The sequence below is a fragment of the Gouania willdenowi genome, chromosome 11 (assembly GCF_900634775.1).
Source record: "Gouania willdenowi chromosome 11, fGouWil2.1, whole genome shotgun sequence".
NCBI classification, from domain to species: domain Eukaryota; kingdom Metazoa; phylum Chordata; class Actinopteri; order Blenniiformes; family Gobiesocidae; genus Gouania; species Gouania willdenowi.
In genome coordinates, this window is record NC_041054.1 from 6,467,296 (window position 1) to 6,491,919 (window position 24,624).

Consider the following 24,624-nt stretch of genomic DNA (forward strand, 5'->3'; position numbering starts at 1 on the left):
ATCAAGCTGTGAGGTTACAGTGATGCATTATACAGTTTGAAGTTTTTTTTGTTTTGTTTTTTTATCAGATATGGTGATCTCACTCCTGATGTGGAAACAACACTGACCCTTGTATTTTCAGTTCATGTCCAAACCCATCATCATTATTATGATTATCATTTTTAACTAAAAATAAACATTGCAAAACCCCATATTTTGAATGCTTTCATTTGTTAATTTTCCTCTTTCTTCTTAGTGCCACTGCGTACCCCTAGGGCAGGGGTCCGCAACCTGCGGCTCTGGAGCCTCATGTGGCTCTTTGACTCTTTTGCAATGGCTCCTTGTAGCTTTCAAAAAATATTGAAATAAATAATTATTTTCTTAAAGAGGGTATGAATGATTAATGATTTTGACACTAAATAAAATCATGATATAACATACTTTGCCTCCTGCAACATCTGGTTTCACCCTAGGACCCACATAAATCGCAACCATTTTTTTTTTTTAGAACTCTACTAAACAAATTTAGTTTTTCAAAAATAGCTGTTGAAAACACACATGTAGCCTATAATCTTTTTTTAAAACATAAATCCATATATTTTCCTGTGCAAGATGCATTTCACAACAAGTCCAACATGATAGATATTAAGTTTTTTTTTGTTTTTTTTGACCAGCTGTCTGCGACCCACATAGTACAGGTCCTCGACCCACATTTGATTCCCGACCCACCAGTTGAGAATCGCTGAATTAAAAGACTATTCTGGAAGTAAATATACGTTTTAATTGTGTGGTGACAGATTGATTTAACTGCCAACATGACGGCTAAATATGCATGCTTGATATATAGCAAGTGTTGACTGACATTCTGTGTTATCAAATTCAATTTTTTAGTTTTTTTAGTCCTTCAAATACATTATCTAAAAAATATTATACTACATCACATTATTCGATATAATTTCAACTGAATAGAACTTTATACACTATGTTTTCTTCATTAAAATGGGTTTTTTTTGGGCTCGGAAGGACTTTAATCCGGGTGAGATGAATCAAAATGCCTCTTTCGAGAATAAAGGTTTCAGACCCATGCCCTAGGGGTACACGTACCCCAATTTGAGAAACACTGGGGTACGTGATTGAGAGTGTGTAAAATTTACAACAAAAGTAGTGTTTTTTTCAAAGTTAAAAAAAAAAAGTAAAATGTGTAAATTGGACAAAAGGGTGTGTTTTATTCAGAAATAAAAAGAAAGGGGTACTGGTGCAGTTAGAAAAGCAGTGCCTTAGGCTGCTTGGAGTGACTATGATAATGAGCTTATATGTGAAGCCTGTGGATGAACAGCTGGATCAGAACATGTTGCTTCTAGTCTGACTAACATGGTTTCTACTGTGAGCCACATGAGGAGAAGTCCAACCCCTCAGAAGATTTCCTGTTTCATGAAGAAGCACAAACAGTGAGTCATCCACCCAGGGCAGTTACTGCTCTGTGTAGAGCTGCGTGCTACAGCTGTGGAGGCCACAGACACACCGAGCTCAGTCCGCTCTGTTCGGCCCTTTAAGGACCTTCAGGGAGCGGCTGGTCCCAGTCTACATGGAGCTACTTCGCTTTTCCACTTTCTGGTGTGGAGCGATCCTGTTCGGTAGTGTCCTACTGCATGGAGGAGGTGAGTTCACTTCATCTTTAAAACCGTCACTGGAAAAAAAAAAAAAAGAAGTTTAGGCTGAGCGGTGGTGCGTTCAGGTACAGCTGCGAGGTCACGTGTGAGCCGGTGTAGCGTAATGAGATCGCATCGTACTGAGATTGTATATGCGGAAAATTATTTTTTTTCTAAATAAATGAATAAATAATAATTCCATTTTGTTGATTTTTGTTTTCAAAGTGAACGGACACGTGTTTTATTAGTTTATTGGATTAAGTTAGAGTTAGGATTACAATCTCAGTACGGTTACAAACTCAGTACGTATAGCAACAAGAAAATTATTTTAATAAATTTAACAACTTACATGTGTTCAGTTTTAATGCCTTAGACAATGACTTTTAAAAGATGTAACCTATATACTAGTTCAATTCATTTTTCCCCCTTTTTTAATTTTTTTTTTTTTTTAAGTCGTTTTTTTCACCTTAAACGCCTCATTTTAAACAATTTGACCGAGTACTGTTTTCTTTACACAAGTTTGAGATCCATGTGACTGATAAACTATAATTGTTTTTATGTATATCAACCCATTTCTTTCCAAGTTTAGGTAACTTTAAGCAGAACTGTTTTACATATACACTTGTTCTTTCTTAAAACTATTATACATTGCGCTTAATTATGATGTAGACTTCATTAAAAATGAAAATTAAAACATTTACAGGGGTACATCTCTCAAAAAAAAAAAAACGGCTGTATTTGTTCCAAAAAAAAAAAAAAAAAAAAAAAAACACCCAGTAAACATATAATAAGGCAACATTCACAATAATTTCCACACAAACATTTATTAAATGCCAAACCACTGCATAAAGCATGCATTATATGGCTGCAACCGTTAAATCTTTTAGTAATTGAGTATTCGATCAATTAATAGTAATAGAGAAATCTGATTAAACATCCTTTTGCCTAATTAAAACTCAATTTTAAATATGAAACAGAGAAAAAGACAAATCACTTAATAATACCAACCAATTAGTTTCATTTTTAAGAAAAATTATATTTATTTTCAATGTAAGTATTATTTGTCGTGAAATGATTTCACTACATGTGGTGTCAACCTAAGACAATAATAACATTTCTATTCATTTTTTTAAATTAACTAGACTTTAGGGACCTTTAGGAATCATTACAGCTCTATAATGGTTGACGTGTCTCATCGTTTTCCTTTTTTTTTTTGGTGTAATTTAGTCCTTTAATTAAAAAAGTGAACGAGCGTGTGCCTGTTATTGTCTCTGTGTGTTTTAGGCCTTGGGTCAATAGAGATCTGTCTGAGTAACCCTGAGTCATGTACAGTAAATAGGAATAAATTAAGATGGAGAAATGAAAGAATTCAACTACCTTTAATCAAGCCTCAGATATATTGGATAATATACTGTAAGTAACACATAATTGTGATAGTATAGTCATTATTCTGATCTTCCTCTGCCTCTTGTGTTCTCCTTTATGTTTAGTATCTTTGATGTGTGACCACATATGTCATATAAACCTTCTTCTTAAAGGAGACACTGCTTCACTTCACCTTGATCTGTCCTAAACTCTGTCCCTCTGGCACCAAGTGGCTTTGGCTGCCTCTAATCCCCTAAACCTTCTCCCTGCAATTATACGTGGTGAAGGGTGACAATTAGGGCCATTCTTCCCTTCCATTACCCACCTCCTGGGTTTACATGACATGCTCTTTGAGAGGAGCTGCTTTAATGATACAACAACCTTGGCTCGGGCACATTTTCAGCCTTTGTCTGCACTGAAGACATGAACCATGATTCTCTCAGTGCTGTTATACTTCAAACATGTCACTGAGCTACTGCGTAGGCTTGGGAATGACTTAGTTTATTACTTTGTAAGGCTGCCACAACAAATCGATAAAATCGACGATTAAAAGTGTTGGCAACAAATTTCATTAGCGATTTGTTGCCACTCACTGTGACGCAGATCCGTTTGATTCACATGCAGAGCTGTGGGCGCACACGAGTGTTTGTGTGTGCGTGTGTGGGTGTGTATGCACCACAAGTGTTTGTGTGTGCGCACCACAAGTTTTTGTGCGTGTGCACGCATGAGTGTGTGCTGTGCGCACACCACAAGTGTTTGTGCGTGCGCACTCGAGTGTTTGTGCGCGCGCACCATAACTGTTCGTGCATGTGCACGCATGAGTGTGTGCATGCACTACTACAAGTGTTTGTGTGTGCATGTGCACGAGTGTGTGTGTGTGCTCGTGCACAAGTGTTTTTGTGTGTGGCTGCAACAACGAATCGTTAAAATCGATAAAAATCAACTATTAGGAGCGTTGGCATGCACGAGTGTTTGTGTGTGCGCGCGCGCCAGTATTTGTGTGACTTGCGTGTGCGCGTGTTTTTTGTGCGTAAGAGATACTTTTATTTCAGTTTAATCAGCTTAAGCAGGGTTTAGATGTGCTTTATAGATAAACTGTGCTTTTTCAAATAAAAAAATCTGATTAATTGATTCATTTATTGACCGATTAATCGATTATGAAAATAATTATTAGTTGCAGCACTATTACTTTGATCACTTTTAAGCATTGACGTATAAAACCACACCAGCCCACTATGTCCTGATAGCATGGTGCAAACGTTGTAGGCTAAAAGGCAGTAGGAAGAGGATGCTGGAGTTACACAACACTTTAAATCTGCAGTTTTCTTTTTTTGGACAGTACGTTATTCTTTATTTCTGTTGCTGCTATAGCCGCAGGTCTAGCCCCACCCTGCTCTCAGGGTGATATAAATCAACAGGGTTCTTGTATACACACACGAAACTTCTACTCTCAGAGTGGTGTGAAGTCAGCGCGGACCAATGTGCAGCTTGTTTGCTCACTCCATTGAGGACAATGCTATCTCTCATGCTACTCGTTTTGGTCAGATGGACACATTTAGTTGTGGGTAGGGCTGGGCGATATTGACTAAAATTCATATCTCGATATTTTTTCCCAAAATAAAGATACACAATGTAATTCTCAATATTTTTAACTCAATAAAGTCTGACCAGAAAGACAATTCTGGGTTAAATTTGCCAACACAAAATGCCACACATTTATTAACCAGCAGCTGCACAATATGTGCCACTTTTGGCTCCTATAAGGGACAGCACGTGTGAGTGAGTTCTGTAGATGGATGCTCAGAAATGTTTTTACTTCATTCGTACTGGGATTTCTTGTGTCTTGTGCCAGACAAGAAGGAAAGTGATTTGCTTGATTCCATTTTTGTTCATGTTTGTTCCCTGTATTCCCCGTGATATCACTTCACTCCAAGAGACATTCTATTTTGTCGGGATTAAGATTTTTCTTTCTGCATAAGCCCCTAAATAAACACCTGCTATTGTTTTGCCCAACTTCCAGTCTGTGGAAAAAACATATAAGGTGAAATGTTAAAGAGGAGTTATTGTCGTTGAACAACCAAATAACGTTACAGGTCAGAACATTTAACCCAGGGTCTTTTTGCTGTGATGCCTGAGTTTTAACTTAACAGTGTTCTGCCCTAAGTTACACTCAAAGATGAGCTCACACTCTCACTGTAACTGGATTCACTGATGCATTTATGCACGTTTCACATCCTGTGCAGATCATACAGTTGGTGTGTGGTTTGGTGGTTTCGGTGTAGCAGCATCGCATTATATTGAACTGAATGTTTCTTGTTTTTACTGTATATGTGCAACTAGGGAGGGGTGTACTGAAACTAAAAACAAAGAAACCAAAACCAAAGCGAAAAACCCAAAATGATTATATTGCCAATTATTGCATTTATGGCTGTGACTGTGTACTAGCAACATTAAAATCAAGGCATTGCAATTGCAAATGAGTATATATCTATAAAGCAAGGAGTGCGTGTGCGTACGCGTGTCTGTGTGCTCTTGTGCGCGTTCCTCAAATATCTCTGCGAATCAGGCTCAGATTGACCTGAGACTTTAAACATGGCTGCTGCTTGGTTAAAAAGTGTGCAACGTCGGATTTGTCTGGACTGAAATGATACCGTTCATAAAATTGTCCACCGGGTGTGTTTAATTCAGAATTAAATTTCCATTAGGAATTAAGTGTTTACACGGCCAGTTTAAAGAGGATTTAACTTTTATTCTGAATTAAAGCCAACATATACACAGAAACATGAAACATCAACTTTTCATTGGTTTAACTCAGTGCTGTGTCTCAACCTCTGCTTAGAAGAAGCTTAAGTGCTCAATTGTATTAAAATACGTTAACTTTTGTGCCTTTTTCCGCCCATTCGTTTTTGGTGAATCACTATGCACTAATATATATATTTTTAAAAAGTACAAAACAAATGCATACAGGAGTAAATATTACTTAAAAGAAAATGATCAAATTTTACCTGCATTGCTTCATAATCAGTGTTCTTCCTTTTTTCTGGTATTTCAGTGTATCTTAAGATGTGGAAAAAACATGAACGATTGATTAATTTGATCCAAAACAAGCACTCAATGCAGGGACTGGAACATCACAACTTTTTCCTGCATAAATGAAGAAAAAAACAAAACACATACAGTCTCAGATTAATCATAAATCATCATTAAAGGTCTTTTCAGGAGCGTCTTTGATGATCAATGATGTTGCCAAAACACCTTTTTGAAACAGTCGGCTCGTCTGACTGACAAATTAGAGACTTCTCTGTGTTTCTTTAGTTTGATGTTTTTTTGCCTGTCTGGCAGTTGACGTCTTAGATTATTATCAAACCCACCGGCACTCATCACACAATCCAGTGTGTCTCACTGTCAAGTCTGAACAAGATGAAGGGTGGTGGGTGCCACTGAACACTGATCTAGTTGTTTAAACTTCACATGGGGGTGGAAGGATCTTTTTTTCCCCCTCTAGGGTCAAATAGCTCACATTTTTTGTGGTCCGGTTGATTACAGACTTTTGCCTACTTGGATATTCCAGTGGGAGAAAATAATTTCTTTGATAAGGTCTTGTCTCTGTGTAGTTTGCATGTTCTTCCATAGTTTCCGTCGTCAATGTGCAAATCAAATAAATTGGAACACCTTTATTTAATTATTTGTTTTTTGCACTTGTTTCTATGTTGCTTTCTTTGTCAGGTGGCGTGATGTTCACCCTGAGAAGGCTTTGCAAGTTTTGTGATGTCCAGGCGACGAGCTGCACGGGCCAAGGAAGCTGTAGTGTGAAGTGTGGGATCACTTCTATCTGCCCTCATGATGAAGATGTTTGTGTCAGCATTTGGTAAGTGTTAGCTTAGTGCTTTGCTAAATGTTTTTGTATCCCCCTTTCTCTTATTTCTGAAGCTAAGTACCCCCTATAATATTGTGCTCAGAATGCTATTAAAACACAAACATAGAGCATCAAGATCCAAAGAGTGAAGAGCCAAACTTTATAAATAAGTGGAATGAAACAGTATTTATTGTAGGGCTTGGTGCGATATGGACCAAAACTCAGATCTCAATATTTTTTCTCAAAATGGCAATACACGATATAAATCTTGATATATTAAATCTTACAAGGAAGAAAATTCAGGTTAAATTTACTGATGCAAGATGCCAATGTGTGTTATTTTTGTATAGAAAACTTGATATATCTTAAATCTTGATGTATTGCTTGCCCAGCCCTAATTTAGTGCCTCTTGAACAGATTTAATTCTAGTTTTTAGGGTTTTTTTTTTGGTTATTTCCCACCTGGTGTGGGACCAAGACTGACCTTTGTATTTTTTGTTCATGTTCTAATCATGTTTATTATCATCACCATCATCATCATCATTATTATTATTAAATACCCCATATTTTTTTATGCTTTTAATTTCTTCTCTCTCACTTAAGTACCCCTTGTAGTGCTGCCCTGTACTCCTAGGGGTACACGTATCCCCATTTTAGAAACACTATGTTACCTCAAATATCAATAAGTACTTTGTTTTGTGTGGAATCCTATTAGTTAAACAGTTATGGCCATATTTACTACCTCAGAGCTCCATCATTTTCGGCTATTACTCGTAGTTCTACATTGCAGGCGCTTAGAGTTATAATCAGGATCAGGACTTGTCTTTGTATTGTTTATTTTATTTTTTCACTGACTATCAATGCTTTAAAAAATTCAGTGATAAAATGTACTGTACATTCATCATCAAATGACAGATTTATAATCATGCAAACTGCTGAAATACTTCATTATGCGAGGCTGAACCACCCATCAGCATCAAGTCCTGAGCGAATGTGTGAAGCGGTGGGAGGCAGACTCATTCTGGCGTTAAAAGCTTAAAGACATACTTTTGTTTCTCATTACATTGGCATTGCAGCCAGCATGGTACGAGCTGAGGTTAGCAGAAAGCTAATAGCACATAGACAACCGCACTTCTTTTTCGTGCCTCTTCCAGGCGCCCTGCCTGCAGTGCTCAGCTGGGGGCCGGATTTAAATATGTTGTGTTTTTCTTCAGTTTTCTTCTTCTTTATCGTGTGTGTATGTGTGTGTGTTCGTTCAAAGGCTGTCTTTGACCCTCAGTGTTGTAGTCATCTACATATGATTTACACTGAGGATTGCTAGAATAGACAAATACCTAATTCACGGATGGCAAATTGTTATATTGTTCAAAATATAAGGACAATTTCCTGTAAAATCTTCTGATTTTAAATCTTGTTTTCTTTCATCGGTCATTAACTCCTCCTACGCAGTTTGTTCGATTTTGACAAATAAGCTATCAAAACGTTCAGAAAGTTCCAGAGATTTATGCTATTAAGCTATTGCTAGATGAATGCTTAACTAATGCTGGGTAAATGCTATTGCTGTTTTAATGTTAGGCTAATGCTAGGTTAATGCTAATGCTAGGTGAGTGTTAATGTTAAGCTAATGCTATTGCTAGGTAATGCTAATGCTTGCTAATATGAATGCTTGCTAATGTTCTTGCTAATGCTAGCTAATGTCAATGTTAATGCTAGCTAATGCTAATTATTGTTATTGCTCGCTAATGTTAAGGGTCATGCCGTTAATGCTCATGTGAATACTAATGCTAGCTAATGCAGATGCTAGTTAATGTTAATCAATTCTATGAATTATGAATGTTAATGTTCATGCTAGTTAATTCTAATTTATTTTCATGCTAGTTAATGCTAATGTTAATGCTAACTTATGTTAATGTTAATTGCTAACTTATGTTAATGTTAAGCAATGCTATTGTGAATGTTAATGTTAATCCTAGCTAATGCAAATTTATGTTAATGCTAGCTAATGTTAATGCTAACTTATGCTAGCTAATGTTAATATTAGCTATTGTTAATGTTAATATATGTTAATGCTAGCTAATGTTAATGCTAGCTAATGTTAATGCTAGCTAATGTTAATGCTAGCTAATGCTAAGTTATGCTAATGTTAATGCTAGCTAATGCTAATGCTAACGTATACCAATGTTAATGCTAGAGCTAATGCTACTGGTAAAGATAATGCTAATACAGTGCGACGCGAGCCAGCACCTGCATCCTCACTTGCAATTTCTTCAGGAAATGCAAATATTGTATTTAAACTTGTCACCCTGTGTTTTTTAATTGTAAGGAGGAAGAAAGAAGACAATGTCACCTTTGATACAGTGTGTCACAACCCAGCACAGAAACTGTACGGTTTGGTCCTGGAGGATTACAACAACAGCAAGTGTGAAATGAAGGAGAGGCGAGGAATGGGCTCAGAGTTTTTCATCTGTTCCTGCTCACAGGACGAGTGCAATGAGCATGTCTTTTTCAACACAAGTAAGTTTATGCAACAAACCAGCCGAGTGGAGCCCATGAACGTTGCATGTGTGGACTAGTCAAGTACTCAGTCAGATTTTCCGTGATCACGCAAAGCAGCAGAAAAAAACTGAAATTCACGTTCAGAAACAGAGAGAGCAAAAATTTTTATTATTTCTTTATTGAAAATCGGGCCCCAACGTGACATGGAAAAGCCTCATACGCATTTTATGGAACATTATTGCACATTTACATGCCATTTTTCACCCGAAAATGTGTGATTGAATGTCTAGAAATTGTGACAGATGGACAAATAAGTCCAATTCCTAAAACAATCCTGTTCAAAATGACTCTCTACATGTTAAGGTTGGAGTAGTACTCATGTTATGGGAGTGGTGGCCTAGTGGTTCAGGACAGCAGGCTTGTAATCGGAGAATCGCCGATTCAAGTGTCACCCAGGCCATCACTGTGGGATGTTGAGCCTTAACTCTTAACCCCAATCCAACTGCTCCCTGGGCACCTGCAGTTGCTTTAGCTGTTGGTGTATTTGTTCAACTGGTGATGAGTTTACATGGTGACACATCACAGTAGTAGAAGCATTACACCTCCATTCACATGACTGTGCAGGATTTTATGCTAATTAGGAGGGTGATTCACAGGTTGACAATGATTAAAGGCTTTACAAATAATGTTTTAAGACCATATAATGCATTTTATTTGTATTTTTCCAGTGTGGCTAAAGTCGCTCTAGCAACGTTAACTTGCGTGATATTAAGTATATTCTCTGAAGCATATAAAATGTGTAATTAGTAACAATAACCTTATTTAACATGTTGGTATGATTTTGCAAAAATTAATATACAGTAAAGTCAACGAATCAGTAAAAATGTATTAAATGAAACAGAAAAGTGTAATGTGTCATGGACAATTTGGAAATGGACTATTGGAGGCCTGGGTTAAGATTTGCTATAAATTGGCTTTTGGTTTGAACATATGTGATTGTCAGAATGGTAGCAATATTGATAAGGTTGTGTAAGCCTCCCAGATTCCTAGTATCCATTCAACAAAATAAAGGCTTTCTCGTTATTTGTAGACATATCTGGCCCTTTGTTCCTCTGATACCTGCCATTTGGTGAGGGTCCATCATCAAGTCAGTCTTTGCACATAACCATTGAGGTCAGTCATTCAGTTATTCAGAATGAGTGTTTGTTTATGAATCCGAACACATGGTTGTATAATTTTTTTCTATTTGTGTATCCATAACACCCTTGTAGATCAAAAGTTGTCAGAAATATACAACAGAGCATTAAGTCTCGTCATTAACACCATGGTGTTAATGACAAGATGCACTCCAGATATGTGATGGCCAACAGTTTCAGGAGATTCTGGCTTTTTGGGCTCCAGTTCCAACAATCTCCATGGAGTCGCGGGTATTTTGACGACAGAAAAAAAAGTTCCTCGACTCTGGCTCTGCACAGAGAGCTAGATTGAAAGCATTCCTGCAGTGAGAATTACGTCATGGAAATCCAGTTGCTTGCTATGGAGAATGTGTATCCCCTCTCTGTAACTTCTCAGGGCTTGAAGGGAAACAGGGTTGCAATGAAGGAGCTCCAGTAAAATTTAAAAAAAACACAGTGATGAAATGGGTTGTTTTTGAAAGTGGCGAACCATGAAATATTTAAGTGGGGAATGGGCTACTTTGATCACACAAAAATATGTCAGCATTTAGAATAATAACTAATCTGATCAATAATACAGGAAAAAGCAAATCTCGCTCTCGTTCAGTTCTCGAGCATGAGGTCAAAGGCCAAAAAGTATAAACTGGCCTTGGCTGACGGTGTAGGCAGCGAGTCTGACAGAGATTTAGATCATTTTTCTCATTGATTCCTTGAAAGATTGTTTTTGCGTAAATGTGGTATCGGTCTCCAAGGTAGAAAGACAGAGTTATCTGCTAAAGCTAATGCTGCACTCAACCTGAAAATTCAGGAAGTGAGGAGACTGCCTTGCTTCCATACTGCTGTTGAGCTTCAGTTTTTACAAGTGCTCGGTTTGACCGAAAGTGGCTTCAGCGGAAAACTCTGGTCACTCCTCGATATGTGTAATATAAAAATAAACACTATTAAAACATTAAAGATCTCTGGACTAAAATTACAAACGCTGTTAGGTTGGAAATATCAACGGCGTAAATGAGCTTGTTGGCGTTTATATCCCTCTTGACCTATGACCCCCCCAGGTCGCGCATGTGTTGTTCCAGGGTGTGAAAAGGCTTATAGACCAAGGGCACCATGCAGTGTTTGATTTTAAGGTTCTTGTTTATTGCAATATTTTCCCATAAGGTGTATTAACAACACTGTTCAACATTTGAAATCTTTGCTTAAAGAAGAAGACAGATTTCAATTGGTTAGTTTGCCATTGTAACACTAAGCCCTTCTGTGTTAAAACTGCACTTTTCCTGCTATTACCAAAACTGTAAACACAACCCAACCTAGCTTTGATACTGAAGCAATGAGATCATTTTGTGGAAGTTAACAATGAAAAGTTGAGCTTTTGTTGGCACTTCTCCACTTGTTGAGTTGTTTTCAGTGGGAACTAGTTTTCTCCACATTAGGAACATGTCCGGCAACATTCCCCTTCAGGCCATGGTAGAAGTTAGTTTGACTTCACTTAAGAGGAGGCTTTGTCGCCACTTAAATATTCTCATTGTGGTTGACTTTACTGATTACACACGCACACACACACACGTCACACACACACAAATTCGTACACTGTTTTATTTTGCTGGTAAAGAGGAGCATTTGGCAAAGCGCTCTCTATGGTTACTTATGATCTTTTTTTTAGCAGGTTGTGGTTGAAATTTGCATTGAACAAATCTGAGTTGAATAGTATTCAAAACCCTTTTTTAGAGAAGTTCTTGGCTAATGACACTGTAAGAAATAAAATCAAGAAGCACTCGTATAGGAAACTAATATCATGTGCAGTTAGACTTTAGTTTTTACATGTTTCAAACAATTGAAGAAATCACTGTAACATGCAAATACATATAAAAGAAAGAAAGGACAGGCCCTTGAAGAAATAATAAAGTTTAAAGCTGCTTAGCTGCATGAACCACATTTCTTAAACTGTAGCTCTATATCATCCAAAAGTTGTTCTCATTTAATACTGATGCCAAAAACATTGCCAAAATGAAATTTCTGGTGTTTTAAGGATTGAAAGTTGTTGACAAAATGATGGATGTTGATGCTTTGGCTTCCACGGAAACACGCGAATACAGCTGAAGTTAGTGACATCATTACACGGGGAACAGGAGAAACAAAGCAGAGCAAAAAATGTGGTGAAGAAACACAAGAAATCCCCATCAGTGAAGTAAAAACACCTCTAAAAGACACTTTTACACTTTTTTGCATCCTTCTACTGGATTTCTAATCTTACAATGCAATGTGCAAGTCACATGACCAATAAACCCCATTGTTTGTTGGAGTCAAAAACTAACCTTCAAGTTTGTTTGTGAGTAAATCCCTATCAGAAGATTTAGGAGAACAACTTTTGAGCAACTTTTCATTTCTGTAATCAGAATGATGATGGTAACCTTTGCTTTAATGCTCCATCTTCTTCTGAATTGGTGTATTCATTTTGTTAAATAATAGAAGCAAAAAATGTACTTTACTCTAGCCCAAGAAACTAATCATCCCTGTTCACATTTAGTTCATGTCATGGGATGTTAAGGATCTGTTTTTTTTCTTGTAAGAGTAAAACTACTGCCAAGTTCTTGTTTTGATCTTCAACTTCTGCTTTTGAGAAGTTACTATGTAAGAGTTTTAAACAGCGCATATCCTAGTCTTTGGACTTTGGATTATTCAGTCCAAATCACCGTAAGCCTGGGCGGAACCATGACAGGTTTTGTTGTGAGAAATAGCTTCTTACTCTACAAAAATCAAAACAAACTGTCTGCGGGGCCCAGGAGAGGATTTCAGACATGTGGTTTCCTGTTTCTTTTTTTGAAAAAAAAAAAAAAAAAAAGAAAGAAAGAAATGAGAGCGAAGCAGTTGTGTTTAACCAGGCAGTCAACGAAGGGTTCATCCTTCTTCCACCCTCAGTTCAGCTCACTTTCAAAACTAAAACAGGTTTTAAAGAGAAAATAATGACACCATTGTTTTAATTCCCACTAGACATTAGACATTATGTCACCTTAAAGCATTCTGAAAAAGTAAATGTTAGGGAAAGTGGGGCGCTTGCTTGTAAAGACAGACACCGTATAAATGAGAGTTTAGAGTTGTTGAGGTTTCTTTTAGCTTGTCATGTCTGGTGATTAACTTTTTATAGCTCCACCTTTAAAAAAAAAAAAAGTCTTGAATATAAAACCTAAACAACTATAAAATTTTATTGTGATCCAAAAACAGTAGCAGCCGTCGGTCAGCTCGCCTAAACTGTGAGAAGCAGACGCAAACTATATGAAGACACAATATGCGGTTGACTGGGTCGGGTTTGGAGAGTTTACTTTTGTGGCCTGAGGACCAAGTTTAGCTTTTTTTTATGTTCACAGACATTCCACAGGGAAAAGTCAGGGTTCTGTATGACTGTCGTAGACAGTGAGTCTTTGTGCACAAACTTTATGATGTATAGATTAGATATAGACTACACAAATGGAATTGTCTGCTTATATTTGTTAATGGGCCTCATGCAGCATTATTCTCTTAAATTTCTTTCAAATTTTCTTTTATTAATGTTTTTATCAAGAGAAATCGACTCTGGATGCATCAAACAATCTTAACTTTCAAATCTGCTGTTACCCATGTCTGCTGAATGTTGAATCCCACTTGATCGTAAAATACATGACACCATATAAGGGCAGGTGTTGTGCTGTTTGTTGCAAACAGCCGATAACCTTAGAGACGACACCAAAAAGAAAGAAGGAAGACAGCAATAAATTTGAAATACTTTTGAATCACACTAAAACGCCAAAAAAATGTCCTATTTCAGAGCATCAGTACTGGTGTTACAGACAGAAAAATGGAGCATTTGAAAAACAAATGCAATGCCGTGAACGCCGTGTCATAGCAAGACTTTTTTTTTTAATCTATTTCCTGAGAAAAACAGTTTGAATTCCTTTAAAATAATGTATATGATCATGTAAGTTAGATTCAGTTATGTGGGTTTTGTTAATCTTTCTTCAATTTAAAACATGGTGTTGTGCATTGGACAAACATTTAATAGGCTTAGTAGTACTCTTGACCAGAGGTGAAAGTAACAGATTACAAGTACTTACTGTAATTGAGTTGCTTTTATAGGTACTTGTATTTTTTTGAGTACATTTATAAATCAGTAATTTCTACTTGAGTAGGATGTATCAGTACTCTTTACATCTCTGCTCTCTAAAATCACTTGGTAGTGGTGGCGGTGCCGGACAATGGCTGCCCACTGCTCCTCAGAGATGGGTCAAATGCAGAGAACACATTTAGTTTTTTTTACCTGTATGTATATGACATAGAATAAATTAGATAGTAATGAACAGTTTTTCTCTTCTTTCCATTCCTCTAAGGCGTCTTGCATAAGGTCCACTGTCACATATGGTGTCACATGACTGGTTCTTCATTTTGTTCCCTCAGACATGGATTCCCAGGTGATTGCTGTCAGTCTGGTTCCTCTTTTGCTGATGACCGTTCTCGTCATCACGTCTTTCTACTTTTATCGGGTCTACCGCCAGCGCCAAGCCCACTCCAAGCGCAAGAAGGGTTCTCCTCTGGACTTCAGCGACGCTCATGCCATCATTATTGACGACGAAGGTTCGGACAGCAGCTCCACCCACGCCAACAATCTGAACCACAACACGGAGCTGCTGCCCATCGAGCTCGACGTGCAGGTCGGGAAAGGACGCTTTGCAGAGGTTTACAAAGCAAAGCTGAAGCAGGGATCCTCTGTTAGCGAGGAGCAGGGCTTTGAGACGGTGGCCGTAAAGATTTTCCCATATGAAGAATACGCATCCTGGAAGAACGAAAAGGACATTTTCTCCGACAGGGATCTGAGACACGAAAATGTGCTTCACTTCCTGACAGCGGAGGAGAGGAAAGTACAGAGACAGTACTGGCTAATCACAGCCTTTCATCCAGGAGGAAATCTCCAGGAGTTCCTCACCCATCACATCATCGACTGGCACGACCTCTGGCTGCTGGGCGGGTCGCTGGCCCAGGGCGTGGCACACCTGCACAGTGAGCACACCAGTTGTGGCCAACACAAGGTGGCCATCGCCCACAGGGACATTAAGAGCTCCAACATACTGGTGAAAAGTGACCTGACCTGCTGCCTGTGCGACTTCGGCCTGGCGCTGTGGCTGGACAATAGCTTGTCTGTGGATGAATTGGCCAACAGTGGACAGGTAAGCTTTTCACATCCTACGCTGTGGTTTTAATTGCATCAAGCATTTTTGTGAAAGAAAACTCAAATTATAAACAATTTTTTCTACAAGCAAATCTGGGCCTTGAGTGTTATTTTGATGTTTATATTGGTGCAAACAGGCTTGATTGTTTCTTAACCTCTTCTGCCCATCAGACCCGCCTGTGGGGGCAGCTCAAACCTTTGTGACTCTCACGGGTCTAAATGTTATAAAGAATGAATAAAATCACATTTTCTATACCTGACATATTACAGTTACACACTTGTTGCCAAACTTGTGGAAAACTTAAGCACAGTTCTTGCAAGGTGGGCCTGAACTTCCATACATTAGTTCAATTATTTTTGCTTTTGTAGCCTTCCCTACTGAGAATTGGCTTTATATTTGATATACATTTCTAGTTCTTTTTTGGGTGGACTACAGATTTCTGTATTTAAAACATGATTTATTGTCACTCAATATCATATATTTCCAAAATTTCACATAATCTGTAACCACTAAGGGTTCTACTTCAATCGAAACAAAAAATTGCCATGTAGGTCATGTAGAAGCTTAGAAAAACGTTATTTGTTATGGGTATGTGATTTTTGGAGAAAAGTGGCTGAGGCTTAAGAGGTTAATGTTTTCATTACACTGATGCAGACAGTCCCATGCTATATTAACTTTTAATATGGGAAAAAAGCGTTCCCACCATTTGCTTTTCTGCACACCCCACACACCATGAAGCCTATAAAGCAGTGGATCCCAACCTTTTTTGGGGTCGTGACCCCATTTTGATATCATACATTTCTGGTGATCCGGGGACTTTTTTTTCTTCTTGAATTAGTTTGTGATCATATTTATTAAAGTGAATTACAAATACAGAGTAGGCAGGATTAGTGCCCAAAGTGACAAAATATTTTTTTACTGCATTTTATTTGAAATAGATTTTAATTTGAGAAAGTTTAAAAATAGAATACAGTTGTTTTGATATTTATTGTATGTGTGATGTGTTGATTTAGAAAAAGAATAATGATTTAAAAAATTTAAAAACATAATTATTTTTATTATTATGTGTCGATGAGCCCAGAGATGGTATTACTCATCATTCCATACCAAGTTCCGAATGATGTTCTTTAGAGCTTTTGCTGTTCAATGCAGTTTAATAATAGGACCTAAAATATTAGTTTTTAGAATTTTATTTGATGGTTGGGATTCAAAGGTTGATTTGTTTTTGCCTCTTCAGTGTTTACTCATTTTTAACACTATGTTTAATGTGAAATGCATTTTCCCAGATCCAGTAATCTCTCTTTAAAGACACATGTATTTGCATCAGAAATCTACTACCTCCTATTATTAGTCATAGAACTTGTGCAAATCACTTCACTGAGAGGAATCGATTTGTGTCTCAGTTTTCTGAATCAACATATTCATTTCTATACCCTGAGCAGAGAACTTTAATCAGTTACTTTAGTGTAAATCCTTAGATAGACTGCCATTATATCCACGGTGTACTCTGCCTTTGGCCTGGATTAATCTGGGATAACTTGGAACAATCATACACTTATCTGGATATACAGGTCAAAGTTGAACATAACAATGTGAAGGTTGAGCGCTGACGAGCTCATGACTTTCTATCTGCAAGTCAACTGTGAACGACCTCCTAATAGTCATGTAAAAAGAATTTGATGAGTAAGGCGTGACTCCAGGGGAAAACCCAGAGATTTAGAAAGGGAGGTGGGACACGTTTGCTATTCAAAATGGACAAATCTTATCTGGGACTAGCTCTGCATGGCAGCCAATGCCTGTTTATGTTTTATAAACAGGAGGACTATCAAATCCATCATAATGAAGAACAATTTTGTGATACCCTGTCCAGGTTTAGGATTTTTATCTTTGTAATTAAAGCTATTAATAACAACCACACCTAACATTTGTATCCTGAAATTAAGAATCCAATAAAGTGGGAACAACCCACTCATCTACAGTAAGTGTGGGAAGAAACAAATTAGACACTTTATAATAGTAATAGTTAATTGTTCAATAGATAATACTTGATTACTTTAATAACGGCTACAGTTTTGTACACAGACCCAATCTTGTGTGTAATGTTTTTAAGTCATATTTAAAATTAAATACACAAGTGAATAACATAATTTTTTTCATAATGTAGATAGAATTTGTCTGTATGTATCGTGTATGTGATGTTTTAGCCACTGAATACGTTTATAAAACTTAAAGAGTAACTAAACCCCAAAACCTGCGGAATACAAATGTATTTGGGAATGAAGTAGTGCTGTTGATTGATACTGGTCAAACTCACAACAATTTATTTTTGCTATTGGATGAGAACAAGATCATGATGTTTTGGGAGCATCTTGCATCACAAACAAGCACTGTTAGCCCCGCCCCTTTTATAAAAACTGTAAAATCTGTGGTGAGTAGGTTAGATTGAGAGAAGAGTGAATAGAGAGGTATGTTGAGTAATGAGTTGCTAGGTAACATAGCATAGATTGTTCATTGGAGATTTTGCAGTATAGACTGTGCATGTCTTAACCTCTCCAGGAGCCCCGCCCATAATCAAGGCATTTTTTGAACATCCGTCCCAGTGGCAGGTCAGGAGAAAACAGGGGTTTAGTTACTCTTTAAGGTCTGGCTGAGAGTTGAAGAAGTTAAGCCTTACTTTGTTTGGAAAGAGAGTGCTTTCCCATTTCTGCTGCGAAAACAACATCAAGTTCTTTTTCCCTTTGTGTTGTGTGTCCCAGGTGGGCACGGCCAGATACATGGCCCCAGAGGTGCTGGAGTCCAGAATCAACCTTGAAAACATAGAGTCTTTTAAACAGGCCGATGTTTACTCCATGGCTCTGGTTCTGTGGGAGGTCATCTCCAGGTGCAGCGCAATCGGAGGTAAGCCAACCAAGTCCTTTTGACTATAATAACCTGCGTATCACAGCTACAGATTTAACCATAAGCAGAATATAAGCAATCAAAAGAGAACTCGTGAAAGCCACCGTGGCAGGCAAGATGACGCTCCAAACAAAACTAGTGAATATTTTCAGTTAAACTGTTTCATCATTCCTAATCAAACAGCGAAATATTTGAGTCGGCCAAACCTCAAGTGAGTACTTCAAAACGTTTGGACTTTCAGTTCAGCAACTTTGAATAAAGGATTGAAATATGCTTTAAATTACTAATGAAGTCATTTGTAACATCAGTGGATGAGGGTGCAGATAAATGTCAGGCTTTTAGCGTGTTTAGCTTCAGACTGAAAAAACCAGACAGACTTCATCAAAGGATTAACGTTCCAAAAAAATGTGTGTGGGGAAAATATTTTTTGCAGAGATGAATAAGAAGATTATTTCTACTTTTAGTCCATTAAATAACATTAAAACCTTTGATACATTGTTATTAGGACCTGAACGCTGATTTGCTTTAAATTCAACAAACACTTTCAATGGTCCTAGAATACCTACTTAATCATTCTCCTCCTTTTGTTTTTTTCCTTAAATCCACCAACAAGTACCGTATTCCTGTTTCTACTGTAAAACAACACAAATGCAAGTTGTTGTTTTTTATAAGGAGTGAACAAGCATGTCTGAAAGTGGAATGCACCATTGGCTCCAAGGTAAATATGTTAAACCGCCAAGCACCAAATCTTTCATCAATTCTTTGCCAGATCTTGGCAGTTATCTGGATCAATGACTCTGATCATGGGACCATGATCATTCACATTTTAAAGGCTCCGAATACATTTCTATCCCCATTGATAGTGATACAGTATGTCCAAATGTATGGGAACCCCCATTTAAAAAAAAAAAAAAAAAGTGATGAAATGTGCAATCCTGATCTAACCAGGTTAAAACTGTGTGTGGTGATTTAAGAACAAACCCAGCATAAATGAGTGAAATTTCAGAAAGATTGGTTACTGGCAAACAGATAGAGATTTTTCTATGTTTTAAATAGAACCACAATCAGTATATTGATCTGGACCCACTCCGAAACTGGAAATGAAATGAAAGCAGCTCTTGGTTTCACCCCCAAGGAAACACACTGAGCGAATTAGAAACCCAGTGTTAAAATCTATCATGAATACTGTGGTTGATGTCCAAGTCCACCGTGACTGGAGTATCTAAAAGCACAAAAGTCCCATCCCATGTTTTTGTCTTATTTGTTCCCCAGATTGATGAAAACAAATGTACTAGATGGAAATGGGATTATCTAAAGGCAAAGTGTAGCTCAGTTATTCCTGTCATTTGTTTTTCACTTCCCTTCAGTGTCTCAGTGGTCCTGTTTGTTATGGTGACTGCTCCTGTCTCCATTGTGTCAGAGCTATGATTGAAAGCCTGCTTTTTGGGCCTCAACATTACTACTTTGGCGTTTTCCTGTTTTGCCCCCATGATTCCACCCTGGAGGCCACCTTAAAGTGTGCGATAGATGTACTTTGCCCAGGAGTCCTCTGAAGAGAAAACATGGTCTGTTGACCCCGGTCCCGACTGCCTTTCCTTCCCACGCGCATGAATATATGTGTCCTGTGGGTACAAACTCGATAGGAAAATACACTATTTCCTGTTTTTTACATTTAAAAAAAAAAGAAGAAAGAAGCAGGAAAAAGAGCATAGACTCAAACCCTTTTTTATTTTTTATTTTTGGATGCGTCTCATTTAAAAGAACATTTTGTGGCTCATGGATCCGCGTTGGGCGAGATGTGCTAAATGAATCCAGATTTGCTGTGGCGTCATTTGTTTTTGTCCTGCGGGATTTAAGGAAGTCTTTATGAACACCAGCTTTATTCACACACTCCACATCCTCAGCAGTCCTATTTATTAATTGCTAAGCTCTTAATCAGGTGTCCTTCCTTCCATTACATGATATTTTTTTAGGTCATGAGATTCAGAAACTTATTTCATGCTTTAATCATATTTTTTTCCAATCTGACAATTTGAACTCAGTTATTCTACGTTTCTCTTCGTGTCTGTTTTAATTTTCCCCTTTAGAGTAGAAGAAAGAGGGCTTTTTGTCTCCACCTGAGGGCTTTTTACAGAAGCTGCTGGGGTAGTTTAATGTCGTGCCTTCATTTTGTACAACTTTCTGCTTGTGTTCAGGTCTTGGCAACTATGCAGTACAAGTAGAAGGTCTAAATATGTGTTTGATTAAGGCCAAAACCTAAGGAGGCAAAATAATTATGAAAGTTTACATCACAACCAAACACAGCCAGCCACCCACCTCGATGTGTCATAACGACAGTGGGCTGAAACTGTAACCTGCAGTAATCTGATTTTGTTGCTGTAATTTGATGACAAAACTGTTTATTTGGATTTTCCAAAAGTTTTTCAGTGGGACAAAATCAATTGAAAATTATGAACATTCTAGGAGGAGTTTGCTTTAAAAGATGGTGTGGTTTGGCCAAAAATTTAGGAAAATTGCCATATCTGGCTTGCTAAATTCAAAATGATACACTTCCTGTTGAATTCAGGTTAAATTTCTGCTTGTCACAGTCCACTGCATATACCTACTGGATGCCATCCAGCTAATTAAAACCAGTGAAAAGTTACAAACTCTAGGTGACGCTACCGAGTCCTGAAGTTGCATCAACCTCTACCGTCCTGCCAAATTGTCATTGCACCCCCGTGAAGGGCCTCAAAAAGCCACGTAAAAGTGTCAGAAGAAAAATAAAAAGAACAATAAGAAGAAAGATCCTTACGCGCCACATCTGGTGCTCGGGCCCTAATAATGTAAAAAGTTCCAATGAATGACATTTTTTGGGCTTATCAAATATTAAACAGATCTCTCGTCACCTCTAAAGGGATTGGTTCTGTGGTCTAAATGTTGGCTTACACTGTATGTGATCATAGTTGTTCCGCCTTGTTTGTGTTCATCCTCAAAGACACAGTGAAGGGCGTTTACGACCAGTTTGTGAAACTGTCACAAACCTGAACCTCATGCGATTTCCAGTTCATGCGATTTCCGGATGTTTTTTCGTGCTGCTGGAAACAACTCTTTTCTCTGTTGCTTGGAACTACATGTTTGCGTGAAGCCATTTTTTTAATAATAATATAATGTATTGCTTCATTTATGAAGTCTAAAACAGTGCCATGCCAAATGTGCCATGTGGGTAACAACAACATAATAGGTTGAAACCCAAGCCTGAACCGAAGAAAGTGGCTGGGCATTGATCAGAAATGGCACGACATAGGGATTATTTGATTGTTGTCTGGTTATTTAATTTTTTTGTCATTTAATATGTCCGTTGATCATTTTTAAACAAGAAATAATAATTTACTCAGTAACGGTTGGGTGTAGAAATACAATTAATTACTTTACTTCTTTTCAAACACACTTAAGTACAAGTAAAATCACTGATTTAGAAATATACTCAACAAAGGACAAGTACCCATAAAAGCAACTCAATTACAGCAATGTGAGTACTTGTAATCTGTTATTTTCACTTCTGATTAGGGATGTAACGATTAATCGTACGGCAGTTAAAAATCGATTCATAGGTATCACGGTTGATATCGATTTTCTGAAAATTGAATCGCAGTACTTTTTTTTAAACAGCAGAGGGTTGTTATATATTTATCCTTCTCTTGTCCAAATGCTGAGGCGGTGGGCGGAACCTGCTACTACTTTCTTTCTGGCCGCCTTTTACTCTTAAATATGTTCAGAAATGATTCCTTACCCCTTTAGCACCGAATGAATATCTGTAATATTACGTGAATATCTATAAAAGTCACGTTTTTCTATTAGCTCTGTCTGCTAGCATAGCATCTCTTCTTCACTGCACAGGATATCTGCATAGCAACCGACCACTGGGTTACCAGAGCCCTCTGCTGGTCCAAACAAATATCTGGTGTAAATACAGTGTTTTTTGTCCAGTTTTCACAGGCAAAAAATACATTTTCAGTTGCACTTTTGAAAAGAAAAAGAACTATTATGCAGTTTTGCATTGTTTATTATAGAACCAGAATTTAAATTAATAGGCTTCTTCTTCATTTGTATTATTCCTTTATTTATTTCATTCAAGATTTATTTTTAGTTAATCTGCATTGTTTTGAATAGTTTATCAAGGGATTCTTTTGACAATGAAAAATAAAAGGAAAATAGTACAGTATTTTCCCCAAAAACATAAAGGAATATTTTTCAATCATCATTTTTCTACAGTCCCATTTTGTAAAATAAATTGTGATAGAATCGTATGTTGAACCCAGTATCGTGAACCCAGTATCGTGAATCTAGTATCGTGAATCGAATCGTATCGGGAGTTGAGTGAATCGTTACATCCCTTTTTTTGATGTTTTAAATGTTTAACTTGTGAATCCTGGCTGAACGTATTGCTCACCGTTTAACTGTATTAGTGCTATTTGCCCAATCCTTCCTAAAGGTTGTTGAGTCTTGTGACACTTTTGAAAAGTCGACTTGGGTTAAAACCAAAAGCGAATCGTAGCTGAGCACACTCTCCCTCTCAGTCTGACACATCCTGAGCCATCATTATAACAACTGAGGTGAAAAGCCAGCTCTACCGCTGTCTCCCTCAACCTTGATGCCACCTGCCTGTGCGTGCGTGCGTGTGTGTGTGTGGGCCACTGGGAGACACACACACGCTTTGTCACAGTTTCTGGGGCTTGCGGTCTGATCTGAGAACTGCCAAGCAAGACGAACACAGCTGTCTCTCCACAGAGCGAGTCAGCCAGTCATGAGCCATCGCTTTGTTTTCTTTATCTTCTGAGACTCAAACAGCAGCGGCAGCAGAAGAAGAGTGAGTGGAATGTAATGCAACCTACACATATTGAAGGTACAGCTGGATGTTATTTTTTCCACAGAGACTTTTAAACTCTGCCTGTTTTTCCTTCAAACGTTCCTCCTATATAATTAGGCTGATCCAGATTCAGAGCTTGGAAAGAGTGCAAGGGCGTTCCTGAGGAGGGTGAGGTGGAAGTTTGGAGATAATGTTGGACTAGTGTTTGACGTGGTGCTTTCCTTCCCTAGAGGGAGGGGCGGGGCCAGAGTGAAGGAGAGAAAAGGTTAAAGCAGCTGCTCTTCAGATGTTAAATCATCCAACTCCTCTGAACTAATGATGTGGTGTATGTGTGGCTTGGTGGAGTGTAACACACTGCTATTTTAAGGTCAAACTGGAACCTCAACCTTCTTAATTTTGGTTAGATAATATCTCTACGTGTGTTACCAAATATCAGACATGGGCAACTGGCGGCTCTCGCTCTAATTTTGAGTGGCCCCTAAAGTAAAGGCACAAAATGAGTTGAAAACACTTACACTATTATGGAAATATACACTAGACAGCACGAAAACACAAAATGACCCTAAAAACACACCACGGCAACAACAACAACAAACCAACACCAAATTACAAAACAACAACAAAAACACTGAAAATGAATCCCCAAAAAATGTCTCCAAAATCACAAAAAAATACACAAATTGGCTCATAACACACAAAGCAACAAATAACAAGTGAAATGAAAGGAAAATATGCTAAACGACTTCAAAAACACACACAAACACACAAGACAACAACGGAAAGTGCAAAATGACAAAACGACCCCCCAAAAAATGAAACAAAACAATAAATCACACCAAAAACACATGAAATAATGACACAAACGTATTGTTCTTCCCGGTATTAATGCTCTGATTGGTCATTATTCTAAATGCTGACATGAATATTGATGTTTTTATTGTTATCTTTTGTTGTTTTTATAGTTTTAGGATTGTTATCTTTTATGTAATTTAGCATTACTATCTCAGTGTTTTCTCGGAGGAAAAGCACTTTGAGCTTCATCTCTTTATATGAAAAGCGTTTTTTTTTTTTATAAATAAACATTGATTGATTGATATGTTAATGTGGCCCTCAGATCAGAAAATCACTTTTTTGTGGCCCCGCTGTGTTCCTCATTTTGTGTT

The 24,624-nt window shown here is 37.7% G+C and overlaps 1 protein-coding gene across 1 annotated transcript in view; it reads left to right on the top strand.

Annotated features, from left to right (window-relative positions):
* The first annotated feature begins 1,261 nt into the window (after positions 1-1,261).
* tgfbr2a (transforming growth factor beta receptor 2a) overlaps positions 1,262-24,624 on the top strand; it is a 28,668-nt gene continuing 5,305 nt past the window's right edge. Inside the window, exons 1-5 of the mRNA XM_028461451.1 lie at positions 1,262-1,637; positions 6,720-6,861; positions 9,172-9,362; positions 14,945-15,711; positions 18,471-18,612. Coding sequence (XP_028317252.1) covers positions 1,565-1,637; positions 6,720-6,861; positions 9,172-9,362; positions 14,945-15,711; positions 18,471-18,612 — 1,315 coding nt within the window. The 5' untranslated portion in view covers positions 1,262-1,564. The remainder of the gene's footprint in view (positions 1,638-6,719; positions 6,862-9,171; positions 9,363-14,944; positions 15,712-18,470; positions 18,613-24,624) is intronic.